At 29.0% G+C, this 24,997-nt stretch overlaps 2 protein-coding genes across 8 annotated transcripts; both read left to right on the top strand.

The window, feature by feature from the left end:
• The first annotated feature begins 117 nt into the window (after positions 1-117).
• Positions 118-2,410, top strand: LOC122512101 (COP9 signalosome complex subunit 1). 2 transcript variants are annotated; one of them, XM_043627748.1, is made up of 5 exons: positions 118-276; positions 474-563; positions 679-1,800; positions 1,927-2,061; positions 2,172-2,410. In XM_043627748.1, exons 1-5 carry the CDS (start codon positions 247-249, stop codon positions 2,223-2,225), a joined length of 1,431 nt encoding a protein of 476 aa, XP_043483683.1. In that variant the 5' UTR covers positions 118-246; the 3' UTR covers positions 2,226-2,410. The 2 variants fall into 2 exon arrangements, with proteins under 2 accessions (XP_043483683.1, XP_043483682.1); XM_043627747.1 differs by having other exon boundaries at positions 2,157-2,410.
• A 436-nt stretch (positions 2,411-2,846) lies between these two features.
• On the top strand, positions 2,847-24,594 carry LOC122512102 (synapse-associated protein of 47 kDa). 6 transcript variants are annotated; one of them, XM_043627753.1, is made up of 9 exons: positions 2,848-3,173; positions 4,658-4,885; positions 4,984-5,069; positions 7,046-7,167; positions 15,863-16,000; positions 16,189-16,328; positions 16,493-16,638; positions 19,502-19,654; positions 22,957-24,594. In XM_043627753.1, the coding sequence occupies exons 1-9, from the start codon at positions 3,040-3,042 to the stop codon at positions 23,109-23,111; spliced, it is 1,302 nt and encodes a 433-aa protein (XP_043483688.1). In that variant the 5' UTR covers positions 2,848-3,039; the 3' UTR covers positions 23,112-24,594. The 6 variants fall into 6 exon arrangements, with proteins under 6 accessions (XP_043483689.1, XP_043483688.1, XP_043483686.1 ...); XM_043627751.1 differs by having other exon boundaries at positions 19,487-19,654; XM_043627750.1 differs by having other exon boundaries at positions 19,481-19,654.
• The last annotated feature ends 403 nt before the right edge of the window (positions 24,595-24,997 follow it).

Here is a 24,997-nt window from a genome sequence, read left to right as displayed (position 1 = left end):
TAGCCAATCTTCCTCTTTCTTTTAAAGCATTCTTATTGGTGCATGGTCTTAAGAGAAAGTCGTCCGTCGTCAAGTCGTCATCGTCAAGGTTCAGTTTTGTGCAATGTGAACTTGACTTTACATTTTCATCTTCTATGGTTTATTGGTTTGTGGTTATTCATGTTGTTTGTTCAAAAAAAGAAAAGAAAATAAGTGGTTGTGGGAGAGAAGTTATAAATTTTATAATTTTTAACACAATAGCAACAAATGCTTCAACAGGAAAAACTTATGAAAGAGGTAAGTTAAATTTTTTTTACAAAAAAAAAAAAAAGAGATATTTTGTATTCATTTTCGAAATCGTGAATTTTAAGGTTAGTTTAAACTGCTTTTGAACAAATATTTACAAACAATCTTCGAATAACTGTGAAATAATTCTAAAGTTTTACTGCAATGTAACAAATTACAATTTGAATGGGAATTATTTTCTTTTTTAGCAATATGTCGAGCCAATGCAGGTCGATGCCCCGGTGGAGGATAATGACAATGCAGAGGAGGAATCGTACATTGTCGAAAATCCGACACTGGTAAGTTGTCATTTTAATATTTCTTTTATAACTAAATTTTGACATTATTGGTTTGAATTATAATTTCTCGATTTGTAAAATTTGATAAATTTGATAAATTTGTTTTTGTTTTAAGGATTTGGAGGTGTATGCCAACAGTTATACAGGATTAGCAAAGCTTTATAGACTAATATACATCGCAGATCACTGCCCTACGTTGCGGATAGAAGCTTTGAAAATGGCAATAACATACGTGATGACAACATACAATGTCTCTTTATATTTGTCACTTCATAGAAGACTTTCACAAGCAATAAGTACTCCAGGCTTACCTGACGTTGCAGCTCAGTCTAGTTCACAAGATTTGCCAACAATTGATCAAGCTTGGATGGAATCCCGTTCCAAGAAGGCTGCCCTCAAACTGGAAAAATTTGACACCGATTTAAAAAATTATAAAAGTAATTCCATCAAAGAAAGTATAAGAAGAGGACACGATGATCTAGGGGATCATTACCTTGATTGTGGTGATCTGGCCAATGCACTCAAATGTTATTCGAGAGCTAGAAATTATTGCACAAGCGGAAAGCACGTCGTTAACATGTGTTGGAATGTTTTAAAAGTTTCTGTCTATCTCCAAAATTGGACCCACGTTATTAGTTACGTCACTAAGGCAGAAGACACTCCGGACTTTCCTGACGTTCATGGCAAAGATAGTAATTTGGCCATCATTACAAAACTGAAAGTGGCTGCAGGATTGGCCGAATTAGCAACAAAAAAGTATAAATTTGCAGCGAAATTGTTCCTCCAGGCTTCTTTGGATCATTGTGATTTTCCGGAATTGCTTTCGCCGGGGAATGTAGCACTTTATGGTGGATTGTGTGCGCTTGCCACTTTCGATAGGCATGAACTACAGAAGCAAGTCATTTTTAGCAGTTCTTTTAAGCTCTTTTTGGAATTGGAACCACAACTGAGGGATATTATCTTTAAATTTTATGAATCCAAATACGCTTCATGCTTAAAACTTCTAGATGAAATCAAGGATAATATTCTCCTTGACATGTACATAGCGCCACATGTAAACAATCTCTATACTCAAATTCGTAATCGAGCTCTAATACAATATTTCAGCCCTTATTTGAGCGCTGACATGAGGCGAATGGCCACTGCATTTAACAGAACTGTCTCCGCATTAGAAGACGAACTTATGCAATTAATCCTCGATGGGCAAATTCAAGCTCGTATTGATTCACACAACAAAGTAATTTTTAATTTTCATTCAATTTACCTCAGTTGATCAGTGAAAGATGAACTGATCATCTGAAAACTTGTAATTTTCATTAATATTAAATTTTCTAAACTATTAAATTTCTATTTTTCTTGTTAGATTTTGTACGCCAAAGATGTGGACCAGCGAAGCACAACATTCGAAAAATCAATAAGTCTAGGAAAAGAGTATCAAAGACGAACACGAATGTTAATTTTGAGGTCGGCGATGTTAAAAAATCAAATTCAAGTAAAGGTAAATTTAAAAATTCAATATTTGGCATGAATATTAAAAAGAAAGTCTTTAGTTTTGCTGATGAAACATTTTAAATTTTTAAACGAAATAAACAGAAACAAAATATTCAGGGTGGTGAGATGTCTGTAGCACCAGGAAACAGCAGTCAAACCCCAAGGAACTGATATTCATCTCCCCATGTGATTATAATAAGTTCGAGTGATACATCGATTGAAGTATTCGTCACGTAGATGCTTCATCTCCTGAGTTTTTTGCAAGTATAAAACTCAATTTTTTTTTTAATTTTTGAATCATTTAAAATAATTATTTGTGACAATTGCGTTTATAATAAAGATTTCTAACTATTGAATTATAGTGTCTTTGTAATTATTAAGCTATTTTGAAAATACCGCAAAGTTTATAATTGATAAATTAAATAAAACCTATTTTAATATATTAAATTAATCAATGAATTAGGAAAAAAAATACTAAGAACGATGTAAAATTCATTGACACGTGTTTATATCCTAGAAAAAAGTAATCGATACATATAGGGTGATTAGACAATAATTATTAATGCTAATAAATGTTAAAAGATTAATTTTTTAGGTGTAAATGAAGAGAAGGAAATATTAAAAAAATGTTGGTTTAATTATGCTTTTATTTTTGAGAGAGAATATTTGGGGGGAAGTTGCAATATTTATTTTGATATTGTCATAATAAATGGAATTTTTTATCAGACAACATTTTCTGGACACTTTCACGCATACATGCCAGAGCATGTAGTGTTGCGCCGTGCATGTTGCGCAGTATCCACTGAAATATTTTACGCAGTCTGGTGTCAGATACGAGAGATCGCTCTTATTACTTGTCATTTCAATTTTACGAGTGTCAGAAAAGGTTTCCATAAGTGAAAAAAAATCTCCAAATTCGCCAACATAATCCGCGGTCAACGTCCAGGTCGCGAATTTCCAGTGTTGAGTCCGCGACGTATTCAAAATGTTCTCTGGCCTTACGAATCAAGTGTCTACTTGGATAGGTAAGAAAGGCGAGGATGACTCCGTTGTGCCAGAGGAAAAAGTCGGATCTCCTGGTGCCGGTGGTGATTTAGATGCAGAAAAAAAAGATAACAGGTATTCATACAATCTTTTAAATTTACATGTAAATTCTGTTCAGTTCTTACAAATTTTTCGTCAATAGATCAATGTTTCATAAACAGTAATACAAATTCCACACGTAATAACTGTTTTAACCATTAAAAGATACTTTATTCTTTTTATATACATATAGGTACAAAAAAAGGAAGATAAGTTAATTAATTAATTAACATTCAAATTTTTCAATTTCAAAGTCTATTAAAATTTTTCGAAAATTTTCTAATTACTTTTTTTGGTAAATTTGTTTTCTGTTACTATTGTTGTTATTTTTTCCTTGTAAAAACTATAAATATATAACTACTAATTACAGAATTTCGAAGAGAGATAATTTCCTGTTAAAAAGTGACTTTTCTTCACAAATGTATCGATCGGAAACTTGCTGTCAAAGCGCAAGTTTAAATGTAGATTTTGGAAATGATTCAGTCAATTTCTGTGCCACCTAAAATTTTTCCAATGCATTAGAAGACAAATAGTTTAATTATTGTATCATTTTACTAAAACATTAAGCTCTAGAATATTGTATTGTTTCCTGTAAAATTAATATCTCGTAGATTTTACTACTTTTTTTTAATAATAATTTTCTAAGATTAAAATTGCAAAAATGAATCAATTTCCTGTTTAGTTCTGTTTTTTGTAGATAAAATACTAATTCATTTTTTTCTATTCAAATACTTAGAATAAACTAAATTTCTGAAAATATCTAAAATTTTAGCATTCTATTTGACGTTACGAGGTATAATAAAATTATTCTTTATTCTTAAAATTAATATAAATAATTTTGTTTTTTATTTTCTTTTACGTAGGCTTCTTTTTGTTCATACAAATAGTAAAAATTATGAATCATATAATGATTGGTTGTAAAATGCTGGACAAGATTTAAAGAAAATCGATTGATAGGTCAAGGAAAGATACTGTTCCTAAAAGATTTTACAATGTGTTTTAAATTTTGATACGTGTAAAAATGAATTGAAATTCGAATGTAGGTAATGATTTTATATTTGTTTTCTAGACTTGAATATTTTTTTTTATGTAAATGTATTAAAGTTCGGAATTTTTTTTTCGAAACAAAAGTCACTGACAGCGACTCCGGTAGTAAATCCGGTAGTAACGTTTAATTAAGTAATCTTAAAGTAAATGCAGCCTTGTCCTTGCATGTGTAAGGTTTCACGAGGATTTTCACCTAATCTCAGAAAATCATTAATTCTATCATAACATTTCAGAGGAGACAGATCACTTAACTGATGAAAGAAAACTCCATTCCCAGAATGTGAATTGATCAGAAATTTAAAAACAATATTATTATTTATTAATTTATTTGAATTTTTGGAAAGAAACAATTTGAACGAAAATGATTTTCAAGAAGAGAATTGAATTATTAATAGATTGATTTGAGTTCTAGGGAGTAAAGAATGGTTGAAGAGAATGAAAAAAATGTTTATTTGATTTTTCTTTCTCATTAGTCAACAGGGAGGAGGCAGTAAACTTGAAATGCTGGCAGGTGTGAAGTCCCAGATGACCGGCTGGCTGAGCGGAGGGATTCCTGGTTTAGGTCGTGGAGCAGCTGGCCCCAATGAAGGCGATGCCCCAGTGTCGGGGGAAATAAATGATAACGAAGTAGCAAGGGATTCTGCTCAAGGTGTAACAACAGATAATGTAAAAGATGATGATGCAAGCAGGTGGGTTGCTGGGTACGTGCGTTCGACATTACACGCTACGATACATAGTTCTAGTTATTGTGCTAATGAACCTCTTACACGTGCTACTATCAAACTATGATCAATTTCAGTGCCACCGGGAGTGCTGACAGTGGTCCGGCCAGTCTCGAGGGAACGCCTACGGAAGATAAGGACGGACAGCAAGCGTTTGGAGCTGGTGAGTCTGAGTCCTCTTTGCTAATTCCAAAAAGGGAACAAACACTTTTTTCAAAGGAATTTCTTTGGCAGAAAAAGAAAATTCTTTAATTAGCTTATCAAAATCAACAAAAGTAGAAAATAGAACTAGAAAAGGGTAAAAAAAAGTTTTCTTTTTATAGAACACAAGGAACCTTGTTTTTACAAACCCACGTATAATTTTCATCTTCAACTTTTCCATTATTTAGAAATAAACAAGTTTCTTCACCCATCGGGCAATATTTACTCAATTCAAACTTGAACCTACTGGAATTTTTTTTTATTCATCAAACTATGGAATCTTTCGACTTTCCACGTTCTGTTATTTGATAACAAAAGTTAAAGTTTGCAATGCATAATTCGAAAAAGGTTTTCATAATTTTTAAAATTAACCAAAGTAGCAAAAATTGCCATTTTCTTTGAAACTATCAATTTGATACTAAAATGATACAAATTGATATACAAAAAATTACGTAACTCTAGATTTCTTTCGTTTCAGATTTCTTTTGCTTGTGCCTTTTTTTTGTTTGCTAGTGAAAATAAATCAATAATTAATAGTTTTTGGTTGGAACTATCGGTAAATGTGTCATTACGGTTACGTAGAATAATCGTTGGATCATCAATAACCATTTGAAATGAAGAGCGAAGTTTAGCTAACCAGATTGAGAGTCAGCAAGCAACCGTCCTTCGCGTCGGTATATCTGCGATCAATACAGCACCCCTCTGACTTCTCGCTCAGTTATCAACGACTACATTTTATACATGTGGCCTCATTGGCCTGTTGGCCCTCTTAACTTTTTTCTTCTTTTTTTCTTCTTTTTTTGAACATAGACACCTTCTTTTACTTTAATATCCCTCTTCGCCCATTTCCACGAGAAGGGTCGTCGTCTATAGCGTTTACAGTACCCAGATCGAAGGTGTTAGCTGTAACTTGCTGATTTATTCCTATCCTTAGGTTCTCCAGTTTCTGGAGTTGCTCTCCAGGGATCAGAAGATGAGAAAATGTTGATAGTTCCCTCATTGTCTGGAATTGCAGCCTTGATTCAAAAGCAAAGAAAAATTCTTTTATTTCCTCTATTTCAAATCGTTCTGACGTTTTTATCTCTCGGCGCAATTCAAATATTAGCTGAATATTTCCATAGGATGGGGGGAAATTGTTTTAAAATTGAATAAACGTGGTAAAAAATGGAAAATTTATTTTAACATTTTCAAATTTAGACATGAAAAGAAAACAGTTTTTTTTAACTTTAAATATTTTGTAGTAAAATACTTAAAAGTTAATGCAAGAGTCAAAGGAAAAGAAACATGTTTGTTAGTTTTTAAAAGAAACACAGATAACAAAATTGAATTGAATTTAAATTTGAGTTAAAAAGTCAAATGCTAAATTTTGCGGTTAAGATAAAACTCTTTGAATAAAAAATATATTTTTGTACTGTCAAAAATAAAATGATACATAGAGGAACAATTAAATCAGCACAACGTTTGGACAGAAATAATACAATATTCCATTCAAACCGCGTATTCACATGTATGAATTCAATCTACATAGTGTTTTATATTCTATGAATATCTATATATTTTATATTCAATGTGTTTTATATTCTTTTTTTGAACTATCTGAAAAATACAAAAATACATATATGAAATGTGTGAAATTTATAAAATGTATAAAACGTATCGAATTAAAACTTGTTACATTAAATTAAAAAAAGAAGCGATAAAAGTTTTGGTTTGATGAAAATTTATTACTGAATTAATTGTAACTGAGCCTTCAAACTTTTATGTGTCTTCTGAATTTAAATTGAATTTATTTTCACTGCGTATAATGCTACAAATTAAAATTATCGTTTACATGTTTAAAAATTTAAATGCAACACTTGATACCTATATAAATTATTTTTTAATACAGTTACCTAACTTTTTTTTATTAATATTTACAATTTTTTGGCATGTTTTCAGTTTCTACGAAAGCTTTGGCAGGAGCGAAGAGTCTTGGCGGATTTTTATACAGTGCCGTAAACAAAGCAGGAAAATCGGTCGTCGAAGCTAGTGCAAAAATCAAGAAGACAGTTGAAGAAAATGTAAGTCCATTTTATTTTTAATAATAATATAATATTTAAAAAAGAAATGGCACTTTTTATCAAATAGATTACCAATAATCTTGAGTAGAAAATTAAATTATTTAAAAACAGGAAAATAGTTTAAAGCTCTAACTTAGTGTTTAAAACGTTAAATACGTTTGAAATAAGAGATTTAAAAAAAATGTTGAGAGGATATTGAAATAGTTATTATTCTCGAAAAAAGCTTATCATTCTTTGAATTTAAAATAAAATTTAATATAAAAGCTATATTTTATTATAGTTTTATCCTTTTATCATTGACATTCGCAGTAAACATGTATGTTTATTTATAACGTACGACAAATCTATTTACATGACCCTGAACGTGATCATTCTCCTTTCTCTGCTTCTCTTCTCAAGTCTAAACTGCAGTACGGCGTTTTCGCTGAATCGATTTTTCTCGACACTTTCAAAGAAATTGAAGGACTAACCGCTGCCTACATACAATTTGTCTCTTAGAATTCAAATACCTCTTTTTTCAAGGAACTTCCTCAAAATCGGAGAGACTTTCCCTTTGTGAATTAGATCTTCAGCGTAAGATGCTGTACTTTAATTAAAAAGCTTGCACTTTGACATCTGACGAATTCTTTCAAATATAAATCAAATTTTTCCTTTTTTAAGAATATCAAATTGAGACAAAAAAAGGACAAAAATTGTCGTTTTTGTCTCAATTTGATCTGTATAATTCTCTATCAGATTTATAAGACTTACGCTTTTGATCTCTCTTTTATATAAGACTTAAAATTTATTGTAAAATTCTACTCCTCTTAATAAAAAAAAACGAGTAATTGTGTACAAACCATTGTGTCATATTTAACTGAATGGATATTTCCGATATAGCATTTCTCAATTAACTGAATAAGTTTTCAACGCATTCAGTATTTTCCTCATCAAATACGTCTATTCCTTTTATCGACAATTGTATTCAGGATCAATTTGTATGGTTCGAAACTTCTTAGAGTTAAAAAGGAAGTTAAAATCGTTAACTTTGCTTCGTCGTTGGAAAAAGACAGTAATTAGACAACTAATTGAATTTTAGGATGCGACATTTAATAATTATTGAAAATTCACTGTCAAAGGACTGGCGGTGCGGTGGAGTGAAACTTTAACTAAATTTCAGAAATTTTAGAAAACAATTTCTTTTCATATGTTCTATGTAAGGCAAGAGTTGTTTCAGAATAATTGATGGTACAGTCAACAAGTGGAAAAGGTAAAACCTCTTTCATAAGGGCAGTAGTCTCGACACTTTATAGTCAGACACCATAGAGAATTTTAACTCGTTTCACTTCAGTTTTAATTAATTTCGTTTATCTTTTCTTTATTTCATCATTCTGTTCATAATTCTCTTTTAATTAGTTGATAATTTCAACATTTCAGTATTTTCAAATTATTATATATATATAATTCAAATATTGTTTTTCTTCGATTGTATAGACGAACTTCTTTACTCATTTGAAAGTACGGGCTAAACATGATAGTCAATTTTTTATTATTATTATTATTATTATACAAAAAATTCAAAGAAATTAAATTATTTTCGTAAAAAAAAATTCTTCAAAAGAATTCAATTAATTTCAAATTTTTTGATGAAATTCTTCATACAAGAATTTTTAATTATTGTCATAAATAATAATAAAGTTTTTGGAAGGAATTCAATTATTTTCAAATTTTTGGATAAAATTCTTAGCAAGAATTCAATGATTTTCAGCATAGGTATTAATTTAAAAAAATGAAAACATTTAAAAAGAAAAATTATTTTAAAATCTAAAAAACAAAAAAGCGAACAATAATATATGGGAAAATACAACGACTAGGTATATGTATAAATATAGATTTCTTCAATAAAAAAAAGTGAATGCTAATCACTTTATTTTTCCACAATATCTTTCAAAAGCGAATATTTCGCACTCGTGTTTTTTTCTCGTTACAAAAGAAAACTAAAAACTAAAATTGTGGTTGAAAATTTAGACACCCCACAGGTATTTTTATTTCTACAATTCCAATATTGAGTGTCAATAGAGAAATGGATGTTTAAAAGCAATTGTTATTTCTTCTTTTTTTTGTTGTTATTGAAAAACTATTCATTTAGGTATTTCTAAACACATTTCAAGCTTTTTATACAGAATTTGAGTATAAAATGGAGAATTTTGATATGTACATAATATTACCACTGATGTGATAAATAAGAAAATCTTTTCTCTCGTACTTGTAAAGGGAGGATGACAAAGAGCTTTTTTTTTCTTTGAGTGCGTGTGGGGAATTTTCGAAACGTGAAATATAGAATAAAAATGAAAATAAAAATAGAAATAGAAATAGAAATAGAAATATTTCGAAAGAGAAAAAAAGGAATAGTATTTTTTTTGAAAAGTAATTTAAAATTTTGTATATTTAGTTTATGAGTTTTGTTACAGAGACACGTGAACAATGATTCCAAGTGACACTAACACGTAGAATTTGACACTTATATACTTTGCGAGGGATTGTGTATATAGCTGAAGAATAGGGGCAGTTGGTATTGATCCGCACGCCACCCTCTTATACAGACGCACCCGCAGTCAAGTTTCATACAAGAAGAAGGGTAACCAACACTCGGCCAATATTCTCTATTCGAATACACGGGTATTCGCTAAAATCAACTGATACTTTACTGATAAAATAGCCACTGCAGCCAACACGTCGCAACAATCTCACACCCCCTGAATCGACTGATGAATCGACAGGCCAGCCTTGAACTTCACTCTTCAATCTTCATGTCCTACATCTTCTCTCTCTCGCTCTCTCGCTCTCTCGCTCTCAGTCTATAGAATTAACTCCAAAGCTAATCGTTCATCTGAGAGAAGATGTTATAATTGTCAGGTATTAGTGCATAATAACAAGGTTTCGGGTCACCATTGTCAGCCATCAGAGTATGACCCATAAATTTCAAGCTCTATTAATTGTCCATCCTCATAAACTCATAGTTTGAAATTAGTCTCAAATTCTGTTATAGATGCGAGGGAAAATGAAAAGAATTTTGAGAAACATTTTACTAGTTAAAAATAAAAATTGCAATTTTCATATTGCACAGAAAACTTGCTGTTAACAAGTTTTGCAAATAATCTTTTGCAAATCTACTTCTTCTGAGAAAATGTAAACTCGATGTAAATCAATTAAGTGTACTTTGGCTTCTGAATGTAATTTTCCGTCATCGTCATTACGACACACCTTATTTGAAAATAGAGAGAAATAAGTGAGACATTGAACGAGTAATCAGCTTTGAACCTTGACCTTGTTAGGGCAAGTAAGTCTTTGCGTACCTTGTAGTGACATTCCCATTGAAATATTGATTATTCGTATTATTTCATTTTTCTTCTCCTAGATTAATCTTTAATATACTTCCAGGGGATTTTCTATATTTAATTCCAGTCTAGATTTTTTCGCTTCTTTACTTTAGGGACTGAAGCTATTTTTGATTCAAAAAAGTTTTTCATCAATATTCCTGTCAAGGGAGACAATTTTTGACATTTTACAATAACAATATCAGTGAATACGTAAAGTTCTTTCTCTTTTTATATATAAGTTTTCAAAAAGAAAATATGCTTTTTTATGTTTCCATATAAGCATTTCTAGGTTGACATTTCACTCGCATGGACTTTAAATTTTTAAGTTCAAAAAATAATGGATTCAAGACAATAATGCGCCTCTTTTTATTTTCATGCACTACACAATACACAGGTACACAATCAGGTAAAATACATACATACTCTATTCTATTTGTTACAGTTTACTTTAGAGAGAGAAATTGTAACGTAAAATAATTTAAATTGTAATGCAAAGTATTTTTGTAAATTTTATCTTGATTAACAGGGTTGTCACAAGTCAGGAAAATTCAGAGAATTTTACCAAAAGTAATACAATATTTCACATCAATTTAATTATTTTAAAAAAATTTAATAAAATTCTTCGCGAGAATTCAATGAGGTATTTTAAAATTTTTTGATAAAATTCATTGCAAAAAATCAATTATTTTCATAAATAATAAAGTTCTTTACAAGAATTCAATTATATTCATAAATAATAAAATTCTTTTATTATTAACAGGATTGAAATTTTGACGAGAATTTTTTTTAATTTTTTGAACATAATTGAATTTTTTTAAACATTTAAAAATATTTAAATAAAATTATTAATTAAATAATTCATAAGTAATAATTTTTTACAGTACTTTTAATAAAAGTTGATGACTTTTCCCTGATTTCCCTGACCTGTAGCAACCCTGTACTTATTCAATTTTATCTTTCGCTGTAAAATTCTCATCAATTGCAAAATATATTTAAGAAATTTTTAAGAGGCTTAATTTTTTAAATTTACTTCTTGAAAATGTAGCGTTACTTTCTCGAGAGAAGCAATTTAAAAACAAATATTTCACTCGTACGTTAAAATATTGTTTTACTCATTCATTTTAACTGAAATATAAAAATATTATTTTTAATTAGGAAAAATATTTAATATTTTTCTTTATATGTATAGTGAATAAACTGGAGTATTTAAATAATATTTCTCACATTAGGAAAAAACTAGGGCTTTAGTAAAAAAAATTTCGAGAATAAAATCTTCACTACCAAGAATTGAAATCTCTTGAAAGATTTTCCTTAGCTTAATTTCCGAGGGAAATTCAATTATTTTATGTCGAGGGAGGGCAATTTTCTAGTAAGTTTAATAGCATGCTAAAGACTCAAGGCAACTATTTTAACTGATTACTAATCTTATTCGTAATGAATCTTACATAAGAAAAATAAAACAAGAACAATTTTTTAATTATGTACAAAAATAGAAAATTACACTGGCGAAAATGCTTTCACGCTATTTATTCTTTTTTTATTGAAAGATAAATAAAATTTGAAAAAAATGTTATTGGCAGAAAAAAACTTTTATTGTGCACTAATGATAGTGCGTGATAAAGGTATTGTCACCATGAAACCCTTGCGTGCTTCTCACTATGCATATATTGCAAAATGATTTAATACAAGAGCGTCGAATATATAGAGGTCACGGTATTTATTATTACGTTAAAAAGTCTTGAGTTTAGAATTTTTATGGAACGTTTATTTTTTACGTGTACTTTTAAAATAAGAATAATTAATTTATATTAAAGGACCAAACTTTTAAGAAAAAGTATTTCATTTCTCATATTTTTAATAGAGATCTAAATTTTCATGTCATTTTTCTAAATTGAAATTTTGTAGAAAAATATTTTTTGTATTTATAATTTTTTGACTTTATCACTCGGTAATCGAATTATAAATAAAACTTGGAGATAAAATAACGATCTCGAGTCAAATTCATGATCGTTAATCTCAAAGTTTTATTTATAATTTTTATTATAGTTTAATATTATTATTCTAATTATATTCCGAAGAATTATCACCTGAATAGATCTGGAATTTATAAAATCCTTTCATGTCATGAGTTTCACATTTCAAGTTTAAGTTATGTTGAAATGTCGTTGTTAAAATAAGTTTTGATAAATTAAATGTACATAATATGTGTGGTGGGTTGCTCTTGGCGTTGTTCAACTTCTGTACACTTTACGAGTCAAATCGAAAAGTTGAATAGTTTTTTGTGGTTCTCTTGAGAAAAGTACGTTTTGACACTTAAAAAATAAAATATGTAATCTCGAGGAAAACGGGATTTAGTGAACCGAGTTTTTTCATTTTTCGTCACGAAACTTTATTTTAGTGGGGATGAAACTGCCTGGCGTCACGACCATCATTTAGGTCAGAATAAACTTTGACCTACATTTTCGAGAAGGTGCAAACGTATGCAAATTTTTTTTGCTCACTTTAATTCTAATATTAAAAAAAAACCATCATTTGTCTGCGCATATCAATTTTTTCTATTGTGTTTCTGTCTCTTAATCTTCTAAGAAGGAAATATTTTTCGGAACGAGTGTTTCATTATCAGTCACTATCAATTAGGTGTTAAAATTCATTTCAATTTTAATTAAAAAACGCGGAAATAGGTACAAAATTAGTAGGTAGATATTAACTTTTTTGCTCCAGAAAATACATAAGCTTTTTTTGGTAGAACTATAGCAACAAATTGTTCGGGGTTTTTAAACTTTTAAATATAAAACTCTTTAATTCATTAGATTCGAATATTTTTATTTTTTTGTTAAAAGTTATTTTTACTATAAGGGAAAAAGAAAATTCGAGGGTTGCGCTTTTGGCATTAACAACGAATTCCTACTGCAGCAATCAATTTTTCGTTGTCACAGCAAAATTTCTTTCACTGTCAACATTAAAGTCTCTGGAGATTTTTTTCCTATTTTCAAGACTTTTGTTTTCCAGCTAGAATCAAATTATCCGTTGGTTAAACACACATGAGATATTTTGATTTATGAAATATTTGATTCAATTGCAAATAACATTTCTTTTATTTTATATTTTTTGTTTCTTATCCTTTTACTATATTAATAAAGTTACTATTTATGAACTATATTACTATTTTCTGTTGCCAATTTTAATCCGTTTTTTATTAAAAAATATTTTAATTAAAAAAAATATGAAAAAGGTTAATTATTTTATTAACTAAGTACATAGATGTTGAATTTACATTATTCAGTCTTCGCAGTATACAGTAATTTTTATGTAAATATTTAAACCGAAAGAAAATATTCATTCACTCAAAAATTTTAGTGGAATTATTAATGTTGTATTATAGGTATTTTTAAATTCTGTTAATATATTTTTAAGTTGAAAGTTTCTTAGAAAGTTTTTTAAATGAAAAAAATTGTAATTAAATGGTTAACTATACAGGATGGTGGAAAAAAAGTTAGAGTGATATCGATTTCATGCAAATAAAAGTGGTTTTATCCTAGAATACCGCGAGATCTCCGTTTTTTTCATAACTGCGTCGACTGCGTCGAAGGAGGACGTTTTGCTTGTAAGCAATCAGTAAATAGTCAAAACATAATTTTAAATGAGTTGCGGAAAATTGCATTTTATCTCAAAAAAGCTTATTTGCCATGCTTATTAGAGATAATTTTTTAGAACTTGCTAGACGTTTCAATTGCGTTCTATATTTATATACATATATATATTTGCATCTCACAACGATCATCCTGTTGACCGAGTTGTTTTCTTTAAAAAGCCAATGCCAATCGAATTACATAATTCTTTAAACATATTCCACTTTCTTTTCCTCGTAATACCAGTTGTAAATCTACAATGTCTTTAAAAATTACAAATTAGTTTCTTTATTTTTACTTTTCAAGAAAAACGGATGAAAATAGAAGTTGATGCAAATGAAAAATCGTTGGTACTTGACAGGAGCGTTTAACTCAACATTTGCTAATAAATATAATTTGTGGATTCTTTTTTATTCAGGAATTATATTTTTCAAAGAGGATGAGAAAGTGAAGTTTTAAAAATTGGAAAATTAAATTATTCAATAAGGGTCGTTGAGATCGTGAACCAAACTAATTAGATTCCTTTTAATAAATATTTTTAGCTTCAACTAGAGGAGGATATTCGTGAGGTAAGATGAATAATACAGAAGAGAATGACTCTTTTTTTTATGAGAAAAGAAATGACTTTTAAGAAAGGAACTTCAAGTTTTTCTCGTTAGCCACATAAGTGAAACAACTTTTCTTTAAGAATAATAATATGGTTCCTCTAGTTTCAAAGTTATCTTGAAAATGTTGAAAGAACTTTTTTACCCTTTTTGTCTACCGCAGAATTAAATATTTTAAAGAAAATTGTCTTGAGCTAAAAATATAAAAAAAATATTATGTTTCTAAATAAAAGAAAAAATCTGGAGCAAAGACATGTTGTGATGAGAATATTATTTTTGAATTGGGCTTTAGAAATTTAAAAATTAATATCAGTTTTAAGAATGAATGCTACCTTCTAGGATATTACGTCAAGAAAATTCTGTTTTGGCACAACGTTCATGGATCAATAGCCTCTGCAACTTCCACGGCAGCTTCGTTTAGTACATTTTTCTTTTTATTTTATTTTAATTTCTCTTTGATTGCCTATATTTGTTTGAATTAAAAATCAAATTCGAAACAATCGGTGTGGTTTTTTTCTGGATATAAAATCAAAACCATAAAAATTCTGTAAATAGATTTTTTTTGCAAAAAAGTTAATGAAGCTATATTTTCTTGGAGTATTGATTAGAAGAGTCTTATTACTTTTACTTTATGAAAACTTAACGACTTTTCCAATTAAAAATAAAAAATATAGGTATATAGCTTTCACGAAATATAATAATCTCTTCATATACAGTGGATTATAAATTATTATCTTTGCTCTTATAATGAGAATAATCTGTTAACATGAAGATGAACTGATGGAATCTTTTTAAGAAACACAAATGATGAAAACTAGTTGTTAGGCACAAAGACGAGAATAAAATTTATCAGAAATAAATCATATTTTTTTAAATAACAAAGACTTAAATATCAAAATTTTCTAATTAATTTTCATTTACAGATCCTTCTTATAAAGTTTCTTTAAAGAAGAAATTATTTAAAAAGTAAAGAAAATTTTTATTGCAATATGTGAGAGAGAGAGAGAGAAAAGTGCCATTTCTTTTATTTGAAAATATTTTCTAATTTTTTCGAGTCCTGTTAAATAATAGAATTTTAATTAAACTTTTTATTATTCTGCAGAGACTGATAGCTGAACTAAACAAGGAACAAGATGCTTTTATCGCTGCCAAACCAAGTGAAAAAGGTGAAGCTGTTGCTCCATGGGTGGGTGCACCAAATGAAGATGCATTACGCGACGAATGTCTAGCCCTTTCAACCGTGAGTAATTTTCATTCTATGCAATTTAATTATCAACTTTTCGAATTTATCAATTCGTCTTCTCATTTCCAATTTCTAGTTATATTTCCCATATAGAATTTGAATTGCTTTGTTTGGAAAAGTTTAGAAGAAATTAATAACAATAAATTTTATTACTTCTGAGAGTTAAAGATAATTACTTTGTACAGGATAAACGCAATTTTGTGAGAGCACCACCTCCAGGCGTTGAATTTACATGGGATTTCGAGGCTGTTCAGCCGATGGCACAAGCAACTCTTGCCTTAGACCCTAACTTGGAACAAATGAGGTTCGAGCTGGTTCCCAAAGTGTAAGTGTCATTTCAATGAATTTTGAATGAATTTTGAATGAATTTTGAATTTTCTTTTGCTTCAGTTTATTATATTTCAGAAATTTATAATTTTTCTTTCTTTTTCAAATAGATCAGTAACAGTATTAATGGTTTTTGAAACTATCTAATTTGTTTATTCGCAGAATATCGGAAGAAAACTTTTGGCGTAATTACTTTTACCGAGTATCCCTCCTTCGACAAAGTCATGAACTTAATGCTATGGCGAGCCAAGCAGAAAGTAATCCCTCTCAAACTCTTACATCTACTGGTAGCATCGACCAAACTCAAGGTAACTTTAGATTTCTTTTATAATACATTTTTTTTTAAATTAATATTATATGTAGTTACTGTTGAGCAAAAATATTTATGCCACTAGAAAAGTAATGCACAGTAAATGTATGCAATTTAGACATTTATACAGATATCCACAAACGCAAGTAATTTCTTTGAATCATTTTTGACTTTTTTCAATAATCAATATTCAATTTTCCAAGAATAGGGGAGGGTGGTCCCATACCGACCCCCTTATGTTTCTTAAAGATGGTACCATTAAAGAATTCGTCAGTATCATCAGTCGAACACTTTCACAACACCAACAACTATGGGCCATAGGTTTTATCAATGCGTTTGATTGCATTTTGGAGATTCAAGCAATATTAGATTTTAGCATTGGTTAAATTAATTTTTGACCTCTACGGAATTTGAGCTAACAGTGTTTTTTGAATACGGGAAAATTTTTACGAAATTAATTTTGATTGTGTATGACCTTAACTTCAACGCACAACATTCAAATTAAATTGATTCCATTGATATAAGTGATTGGCAAAACATTTTGTGAAAATAGTGGGGGTGGTCCGAAACCGACCCCCATATTTTTACATTCTAATTGTTTATTCTCTTCTTCCTTATTGTTCACATGAAGTGAGGATAGATTTGCATATTTACTTTTATTTTTTAGGAATTTATAAAATATTTAAATTCTCTTTTGGTTAAATATTTTATTCATTGTCAGTTGTAAAATGTTCTTGACAAGACGATATGAATTAAGAAACGTTGTACTTTTCGACATCTTTGGAAGCAATTAAGTACAAAAACGAAAAAAATTAATAACAAAATTCGTATATATTTTACTAGAAATAGGGCGAAAATTAAAACAGGCAAAACCATTGCTATGCTATTATATTGGAAATTTATAGACACTGTTTCACAATTTATATTTATATTATCATTTCAAAAAAGGCCTTCAAATTTATTTAAATAAAGTAATAATATTATTAATTCAAGTTTAACTATGTCAACATAACTTATAGACATAAATAATCTCAGAGTAAAGTTACTAATGATTCATTTATTTAACTTTTTGTTCAGAAAAAGGTCCAAAAATGTATTTAAATGAAGTCAAAATAATTTAACAGTTCATTACAGACTGTTGAATTTTATTTTAATTACTATCCGTTACTATCAGAATTTGATATCTTAATTATTCTTGAGATTTCCCCCAAAAAAATGGGAGGTCGGTTTCGGACCACCCATTTTGAGAAAGTTCAAAACGTAAATTTTTGCTTTTTCTTTAGATCTTTTATTAACGACAATCAGAAACCTCGGCAATCATCAGAAAACATTGAAAAATAGTTCCTTTACTCAAAAAAATTTTGACGAAAACAAAGAAACACATTTTTGAAACATTTTCAGCCTTTGCACTTTAGGGGGTCGGTATGGGACCACCCTCCCCTATTAATTTTCTTGGTTCCACAAGATTTGAATGTTCAAATGAACGAAATTTTTTGAATATTTTCAAAAATTATTAACTTCTCTCTAAATTTAAATTAGTAAAAATGTTTACCACAGAATTTTTCCTCTTGAATTGTAGTAAATTTTACTAATAAATTAGTAGAAATTACTATTTATGAGTAAGGTTTACTAATTTAAAAGCAAAAAGTCAATTAAAATTAGTAAACATTTTTACTAATTCAAATTTAGAGAGTTAGAAAGTTTAAACAAATTTAAACAAATTTAAACATTTAGAATCATGATTCATATATGTATTGTAATGATTTATTACAATAAAAATTTAAAAGAAAAAAATATAATCCGTTCGTTTGAACATACAGAACTTTAGGGACTAATAAAATTTAATTCAATTTCATTTGCAGAAAGTTAATTATTATGATGAAAAAAATAATCTTTATTGAAAAATTAGTTTGACAGAGAATAAAGAGAAGAAATTATCCTTTCCACTATTTACTATAACGATAAATAATGTATCTATTTTGTGAATTTATTTTCAAATTTATTTTCAAGAGCAAAAAGTCTGTCGCTAATTCTAATTAGTAAACATTTTCACTAATTTAAATTTAGAGAGATATAAGTTAATAATTTTTAAAAATATTTAAAATATTCTACTTGCTGATGTAGATGATCTTTAGAATGTATATAATTTTTTTCATAAAGCTATGTTTATAGAAAGCTCTGTTGATCGCGTATTTTATAATTGTTAATTTTAATAAATGCAGAGCTTTATTGTTCCTTAAATGTTTTTAATTTGATTTTTTTTAGTTAAATAATTAAATGTGGAAGTATGTAAATGCATTTGTTGAGCATGATTTTTCTTATGCACACATTTTTAGGCAGATTTTCTATTTTTTATAATTTCGAAGCAGAAAATGGTTTTAAATTATGCTCCAAAAGTTTATGAAAATGTACTGCTATTAAAATACATTTTTCCGATTTTTCCCATTAGGGGTCGTCCATAAATTACGTAAGACATTTTGGGGGGAGGGGTAGGTCTGCTAAATGTTACGAACCGTAGAAAAAATGGCGCTAATGTATGTAAAAAATCTTACGAAGGGGGGGTGGATGGTCAAATTTGCCAAAAAAGTGACTTACGTAATTTATGGACGGCCACGGCCCCTTAGGTGCTAAGTAAATCTATAAAATTTAAATTTAACGTATCAAAACGTTGAAAAAATTGCCATGGATATCAAATGAAGACAAAAAACGTATTAAAACATTTTGATACGTTCAATCTTTATTTAAATAATTATAACACCTTATGGGAAATTTGGAACATTGTATACATGCGAAAAGAAAAAAACCATTCTACTTAGCCGTAAGTATTGTCTGACAAACAGTTCAAGTGATCTCTGCTCAAGGAACGACTGAAGTGGATTCATCCTCCAAGAAATATTTAGCAACTGCGGATTCGCCAAGCCATGAATTTGTTTCTGATAGTGTTCGAGCTTCAGATACAGATATCCAAGAAGTAAGAGAGGGCATGAAGAAACTGGGGATACAATCGCCAAAAGGTCAGTATATTCGTTAACTGACAATCTCGTTATCAATGACTTCACAATTGGAAATTGGTACAGTAAACTATAATTGAGTAATTTTAATTTAAAGCTGTGCAAAAGAGAATCTGAGAGAATCGAATTTTGCATAAACTTCGAAATTCAATCGGATGCTAATTAGTGAATCTAATTTTGCCAATTTGCATACCTTTAAATGTAATCTAATAAGCAAAATTTGAATTTAAATGGTTTAATAATTTCTATTCAGTTTGTCAGATAATAGTTATTCAAGTCTGTAAAAATTGTCTAATCGTATTTAATATTTACAATTCTTTAAATTCGAGTTTTGCTTACCGGAAACAGATTTATAGTAAATGCAGTTTGAATAGACAGTCGGAAGAATTTTTTTATTATCTATTTCCATGAAATGGAATTTAAATTATCCAGTTGGTAACTATTTCTTTCTGACTGTCGATTCAAAATTCTGTTGAAATTGAAAAAGTTGTCTGATAATATCGTGGACCACACGAGTGTTTGTGAGTATTTAAAAATCTCAGTACTTTATATTTACACAGCCTGAAATTATGTGAATACACGTACGTTTCCTCGATGTTTTTATTGTCAAGTAGGGGCATTGTGTGGAGATTTTGTTCGCTTTAGATTTGTTTATGCTTTCTTGTTTCTTGACGTCTTTTAGTTGAACCTCACAACACAAAAATAGCAAAAGTTCCTTCGTATTACAGAAAAAAGATTTTTTTTTGAGAAGTACAAAAATATTCTCCCTCGGATGATGTAAAATTGTCCGAGAAAGAATGTCTTGCATATTTCTTCGCTTCTGGTTAAAAGAGAGAGAGAGAGAGTTAATCACAATAAAATTTGTCTTGGAGCTTTACTGAATTTTTTATCAGAGGCATAGAAACGAGTGTTTAGAATTGGTTCGTAAAGAAAACTGCCAAAGTTGTTCTATTTGCTTAAAATCTTCTATTCTATTTTGTCAACAGCCTAAAAGAAGAGGAGAATCCCGTGTACCATTATCCAAAGCACAGTCCTCTTTTCTTCGAAACGACATCGTTTTAGCGATTATCGAGTTTTATTTTGCACTTATTTCCTCAGCTAGTCCCATTCTCTTTTGTTCTGTTTACTTACTCATATTTTTGCTCTCGGATTTTATTTTCAATATTTTTTTTTTGTCCTTTCATCGATAAATAGTTATTCGTGATTAATTTTGATTTTTCTTTCATTTTTACGATTGTGACACGATCGGGTCAGATAAGGTCGAAAAGCTAGACAAAGTTTAAGGACCTTCCTAGTCGAAAAATTTGGATTATTGACGTTCAGGATTATAATTGTATAATATTTACAACTTTAGAAAATACATTTTTAGCCACGAGTGCTGCATTTAACAATAATAATTAATGGAATCATTACTCGAAAGCACGCGCGCATCAATAAGGAATACAAAATAAAACAAAACAAGATAAATTACATTTGACTATCTGTCCGTCTGTCTGTCGCTGTCGTCTCTCTGTCTGTCCGTCTGTCTGTCATCTATACTTATCTTGTCACTTTATTCTCTCCGTGTTGTAAAAGTTGTAAAAATACATATAATACCGAAGATTATTATATAAAAGAAAATAAATAAATAAAAGAACAAACTATAACTTAGAATATTAAATTCGTTGAATGACAATACGTGTTTACGGGATAATAAATGTCACGATTGTATATTAAATAGACTTCGTGCGCGAAGATCGACAAAAAAATATCAATGCTGGCTATAATAATAATAATAATAATAATAATAATATAATAATAATATTAATAAAAAAAAGAACGCTCGGTTTGTCGAAAAAATAGCTTAATCGCATTTTTACAGTTTGAAAAAAAAATAATGCCAAAGCGTGAGATTTGATTTCTTTTTTGGACTATGCTCTAAGCAAAGTTAATATCTAACAACTATTTCCTGTCATTTTATTTTCAATTCGATCTTTTAGGATTGCTATAGATACCTAATACAATTTTTACTGACCCAAAAAATTTTTCTTAACATTATTAAAAAATAGTAAAAATCAGTAACAGTTGCAGTATAAAATTTATGTAAGAAATAAGAGAAGTACCTAGTTATAATATTTTTTTGAGCCAGTAAAATTTGTCATGATTATTAAAATGTCGAGAGTTTATCGTTCGTTAAATAAAGACGAGTTAACATAAAAATAATCACAAGAGAGAAAGGTATAAGTGTGAGGAAGAAACTGCAGGCCTATCTACTTCTTAAAAAAATGCAGAAGAAAAATAATGATAATAATTCGCGCGCAGGACGTGCTTGCATTTTTAGCAATTATTTTAAAAAGTACGGTGCAAAAATTATGAGCTAAATTTTGCAGCCCTTGTGTTGAAATGTTTCCTTCTTTAAAATTTTTAAAAACCTCTCGATATAAAGCTTTTTCCGGAGATTATACAAAAAGATTCAGAGAAAATTGTAGAAATTAGATCAATCGGGAGATTTGCACGGAATTTTTTTCTTTGTAATATTTATTTTATTTTTCGGATTAAGAAGACTATAGGTATTCAAAAAATGTTAAAATTGTTTTAACAAACATACTTGAAATATAATTATAAAATCGTTAATAATTTGAATAATAATTTTGGGGGAAATGAAATTATTGTAAGATTTTTTGATACACTTTCCAAAGTTTCGTTGCAATGTCTCGCGTTTTTCAAATTTCATGACGACTCGTGTTATTCCTCTTGATATTATCTTTCTCAATGAACAGTCAATTATTAATCGTTGTTAATCTGTGATTCGATGGATAAAGAGTTTGTGCGTTCAGGCGATTTTGCTTTTAAACGTAGATGTGCTGAATATTATCAAGTAGAAAAAAATGAGGTCTCTATATGTTTGATTTGCAGAAGCAAAAATCAAAGAATTGTTGGATTATTCAGTTTTAAATTGATAAATTATTGAAAAATTAGGCAATAAAATGATATAATATCTAAAAATTGATAATTCAAGTTGGAAAAGACCAACAATTCTTTCCTGAATCGATCTTAAGATTGAAGTTTTGGTCTTTTGCGTGTCGCTTCTCGTTTTCGTCATATATTTTTCTTTTTTGGCAGTGACGTTCATTTTGTTTCTTTCTTATTTTGAGTTGCATTAACTAGCGAACATTCATCCTCTACATTGCCACAAACACAATATGCACAACATACATTCGTACACAGAAATAAAGAAATAAAGAAATAAAAAAAAGATACACACATACACACGTCCAGTGGTCCTCTGGAATAAAAACTTCAACGCTACTTGTGACTCTCCGCAGAAGAAGATTGGGAACGAGAATTGGAAGCGGAACTCAAGGATTTTGAAGTCGTTCCAGGACAGGGGAAGAGTCAATCGACTGCAACGAATTCGGGAAAAGATGATTGGGAGGAGCAGATTGACGATCTCCTTGGAGATGTGGAAGATCTCAAGTAAAGAAGGCAAAAAAATCTCGAGAATAATATATCAATATTAATTTTAAGACATATTGGCGTTATTCCTACGACTGATCACTAAATTACGATTTTACATTTCAACTAAAATTCAAAATTCCTACAAAATTCCTACTATTGCAAATATTGCAAATATTGAATGAATTTCAAAAAACGAATAGGAAAATTTTGTAAGAATTGTTTTTTTGGATGATTCGTTGTATGCATTTTATTGGCTGTGTACGCTGACGTGAAGCTGCTTTAAATTTATCAGCTGGAAGTTAAGTGATTGTATTCATCAATGGTTCACGCTGGACATTGATCGCACAAATACCTTTAGATTACAAAAAAAAAAATAAAAAAATAAAAAATAAAAAAAAAAAAAATCTTCAAATGAAACAAATTTGACAATAAGGTTTTCAATGCTTTGTTAATTTTCATTGAAAACACTCCATATTCGGTTCGACATTTAAAGTTGAAAACGTCCATCTGGTGAAAAATTCAAAATTGTAAATAATATAAAGTTGAAAATTGTTCAAACCTAAATTGAAATTGTCAAGTTTTCTTTCAGTTTTCACAAAAAGTACAATCGATGTCTGCGTTCCTTTTCGTAACGACTTGTTAATTACAAGAAAATCTCGAGTCTCTGCGACGTGTTTGTGTGGATCATAAAAGAAAATCAACAATTGAATATGTGTACACGTAATGTCGGGTATCCTGGCAAAAATAATATATAATACTAAGAAGCAAAGCCCATTCATTTTGAAAACCAATGTTCAACTTCTGCGTAATAATTAAAGATTATTATCTCTCTGATTCTAGAGATGCGTCAGATTTAGTCATTTTGCTAATTAATAATCGTGGCTTTCGACTTGTAGCATTTCCTTCTGAAATGGAAAGAAATCAGAGAAATTGTTTATAGTTTTTGCATTTAATTTCCTCTCGTGAGACTTCCAAGCCAAAGAATGTCACCCGAGCAGAATTTTAATAGAATAATAGGAACGATTAGTTTTATTTAAAAGAGATATGTATGTATAAATTGGCGACAGCACATTTAAAAAAAAAAAAAAAAATATACGTGCTTTTGATGAAAAATCAATTTTCTTTTTATCAAGAGTGCGAATATTGGAATTTCTTGTATAAGTTCACCTTCCATTTGTAGCGTTTTTATTAATGTACGCAAAATAGAGGAAATAATTATATTCATAGTTGTAGATGTGTTTTTCGGGCCTAAGTCATAATATTGAATATTAAAACATCGTGCTCGAAATGGAACTCTTAAATGTATGAATTTTTTAAATTTTTAACAGATACAGCCATAAGGGAGGTGAACTTAAAGATTCCATCTCCTTTCCTCGAAAGCAAAAAAGGCTTCGTGTATCATGAAATAGAAGTTATAATCTACAGTGCAATGCATCCACTTCATAATTACACGATACTTATGTATACATATAAATAAATAAAAAATATATATGTTGTTGACTCGATTGAAAGTATGATAATTATAAATGTAAGTATTACTGAGAATATATAATTAATGAAGCATTAAATTGAAATAATAAAGAAATTAATTACATAATCGCGATAATGTAATGACATCGGTCGTGTACCTCAAGAAAAAATAAAAAAACAATACTCTAACAATAAAAGAAACATTTTTCTTCTAATTTATCGCTAATTTCAAAAGAGTTAAAATTCAAGTTAATTTTTACAAGTAGATGAACTTTAGAAGAAATTTAATTAGAAATTTTAAAACTAAAATTCTTCTGAAATTAGTTAAATTTTTTAATACGTATATTATATTATTAACTAGTTTTATTAAAAATAATGGATTTATAGAAGAATTTTAGTTAAAAACACTAAAATAAATTGAATTTTGAAGCAATTACA

This window comes from Leptopilina heterotoma, unplaced genomic scaffold (genome assembly GCF_015476425.1).
Source record: "Leptopilina heterotoma isolate Lh14 unplaced genomic scaffold, ASM1547642v1 Lhet_95, whole genome shotgun sequence".
Taxonomy (NCBI): domain Eukaryota; kingdom Metazoa; phylum Arthropoda; class Insecta; order Hymenoptera; family Figitidae; genus Leptopilina; species Leptopilina heterotoma.
The sequence above is the reverse complement of the archived record's forward strand: the minus strand, read 5'-3'. Positions and strand labels throughout refer to the sequence as shown.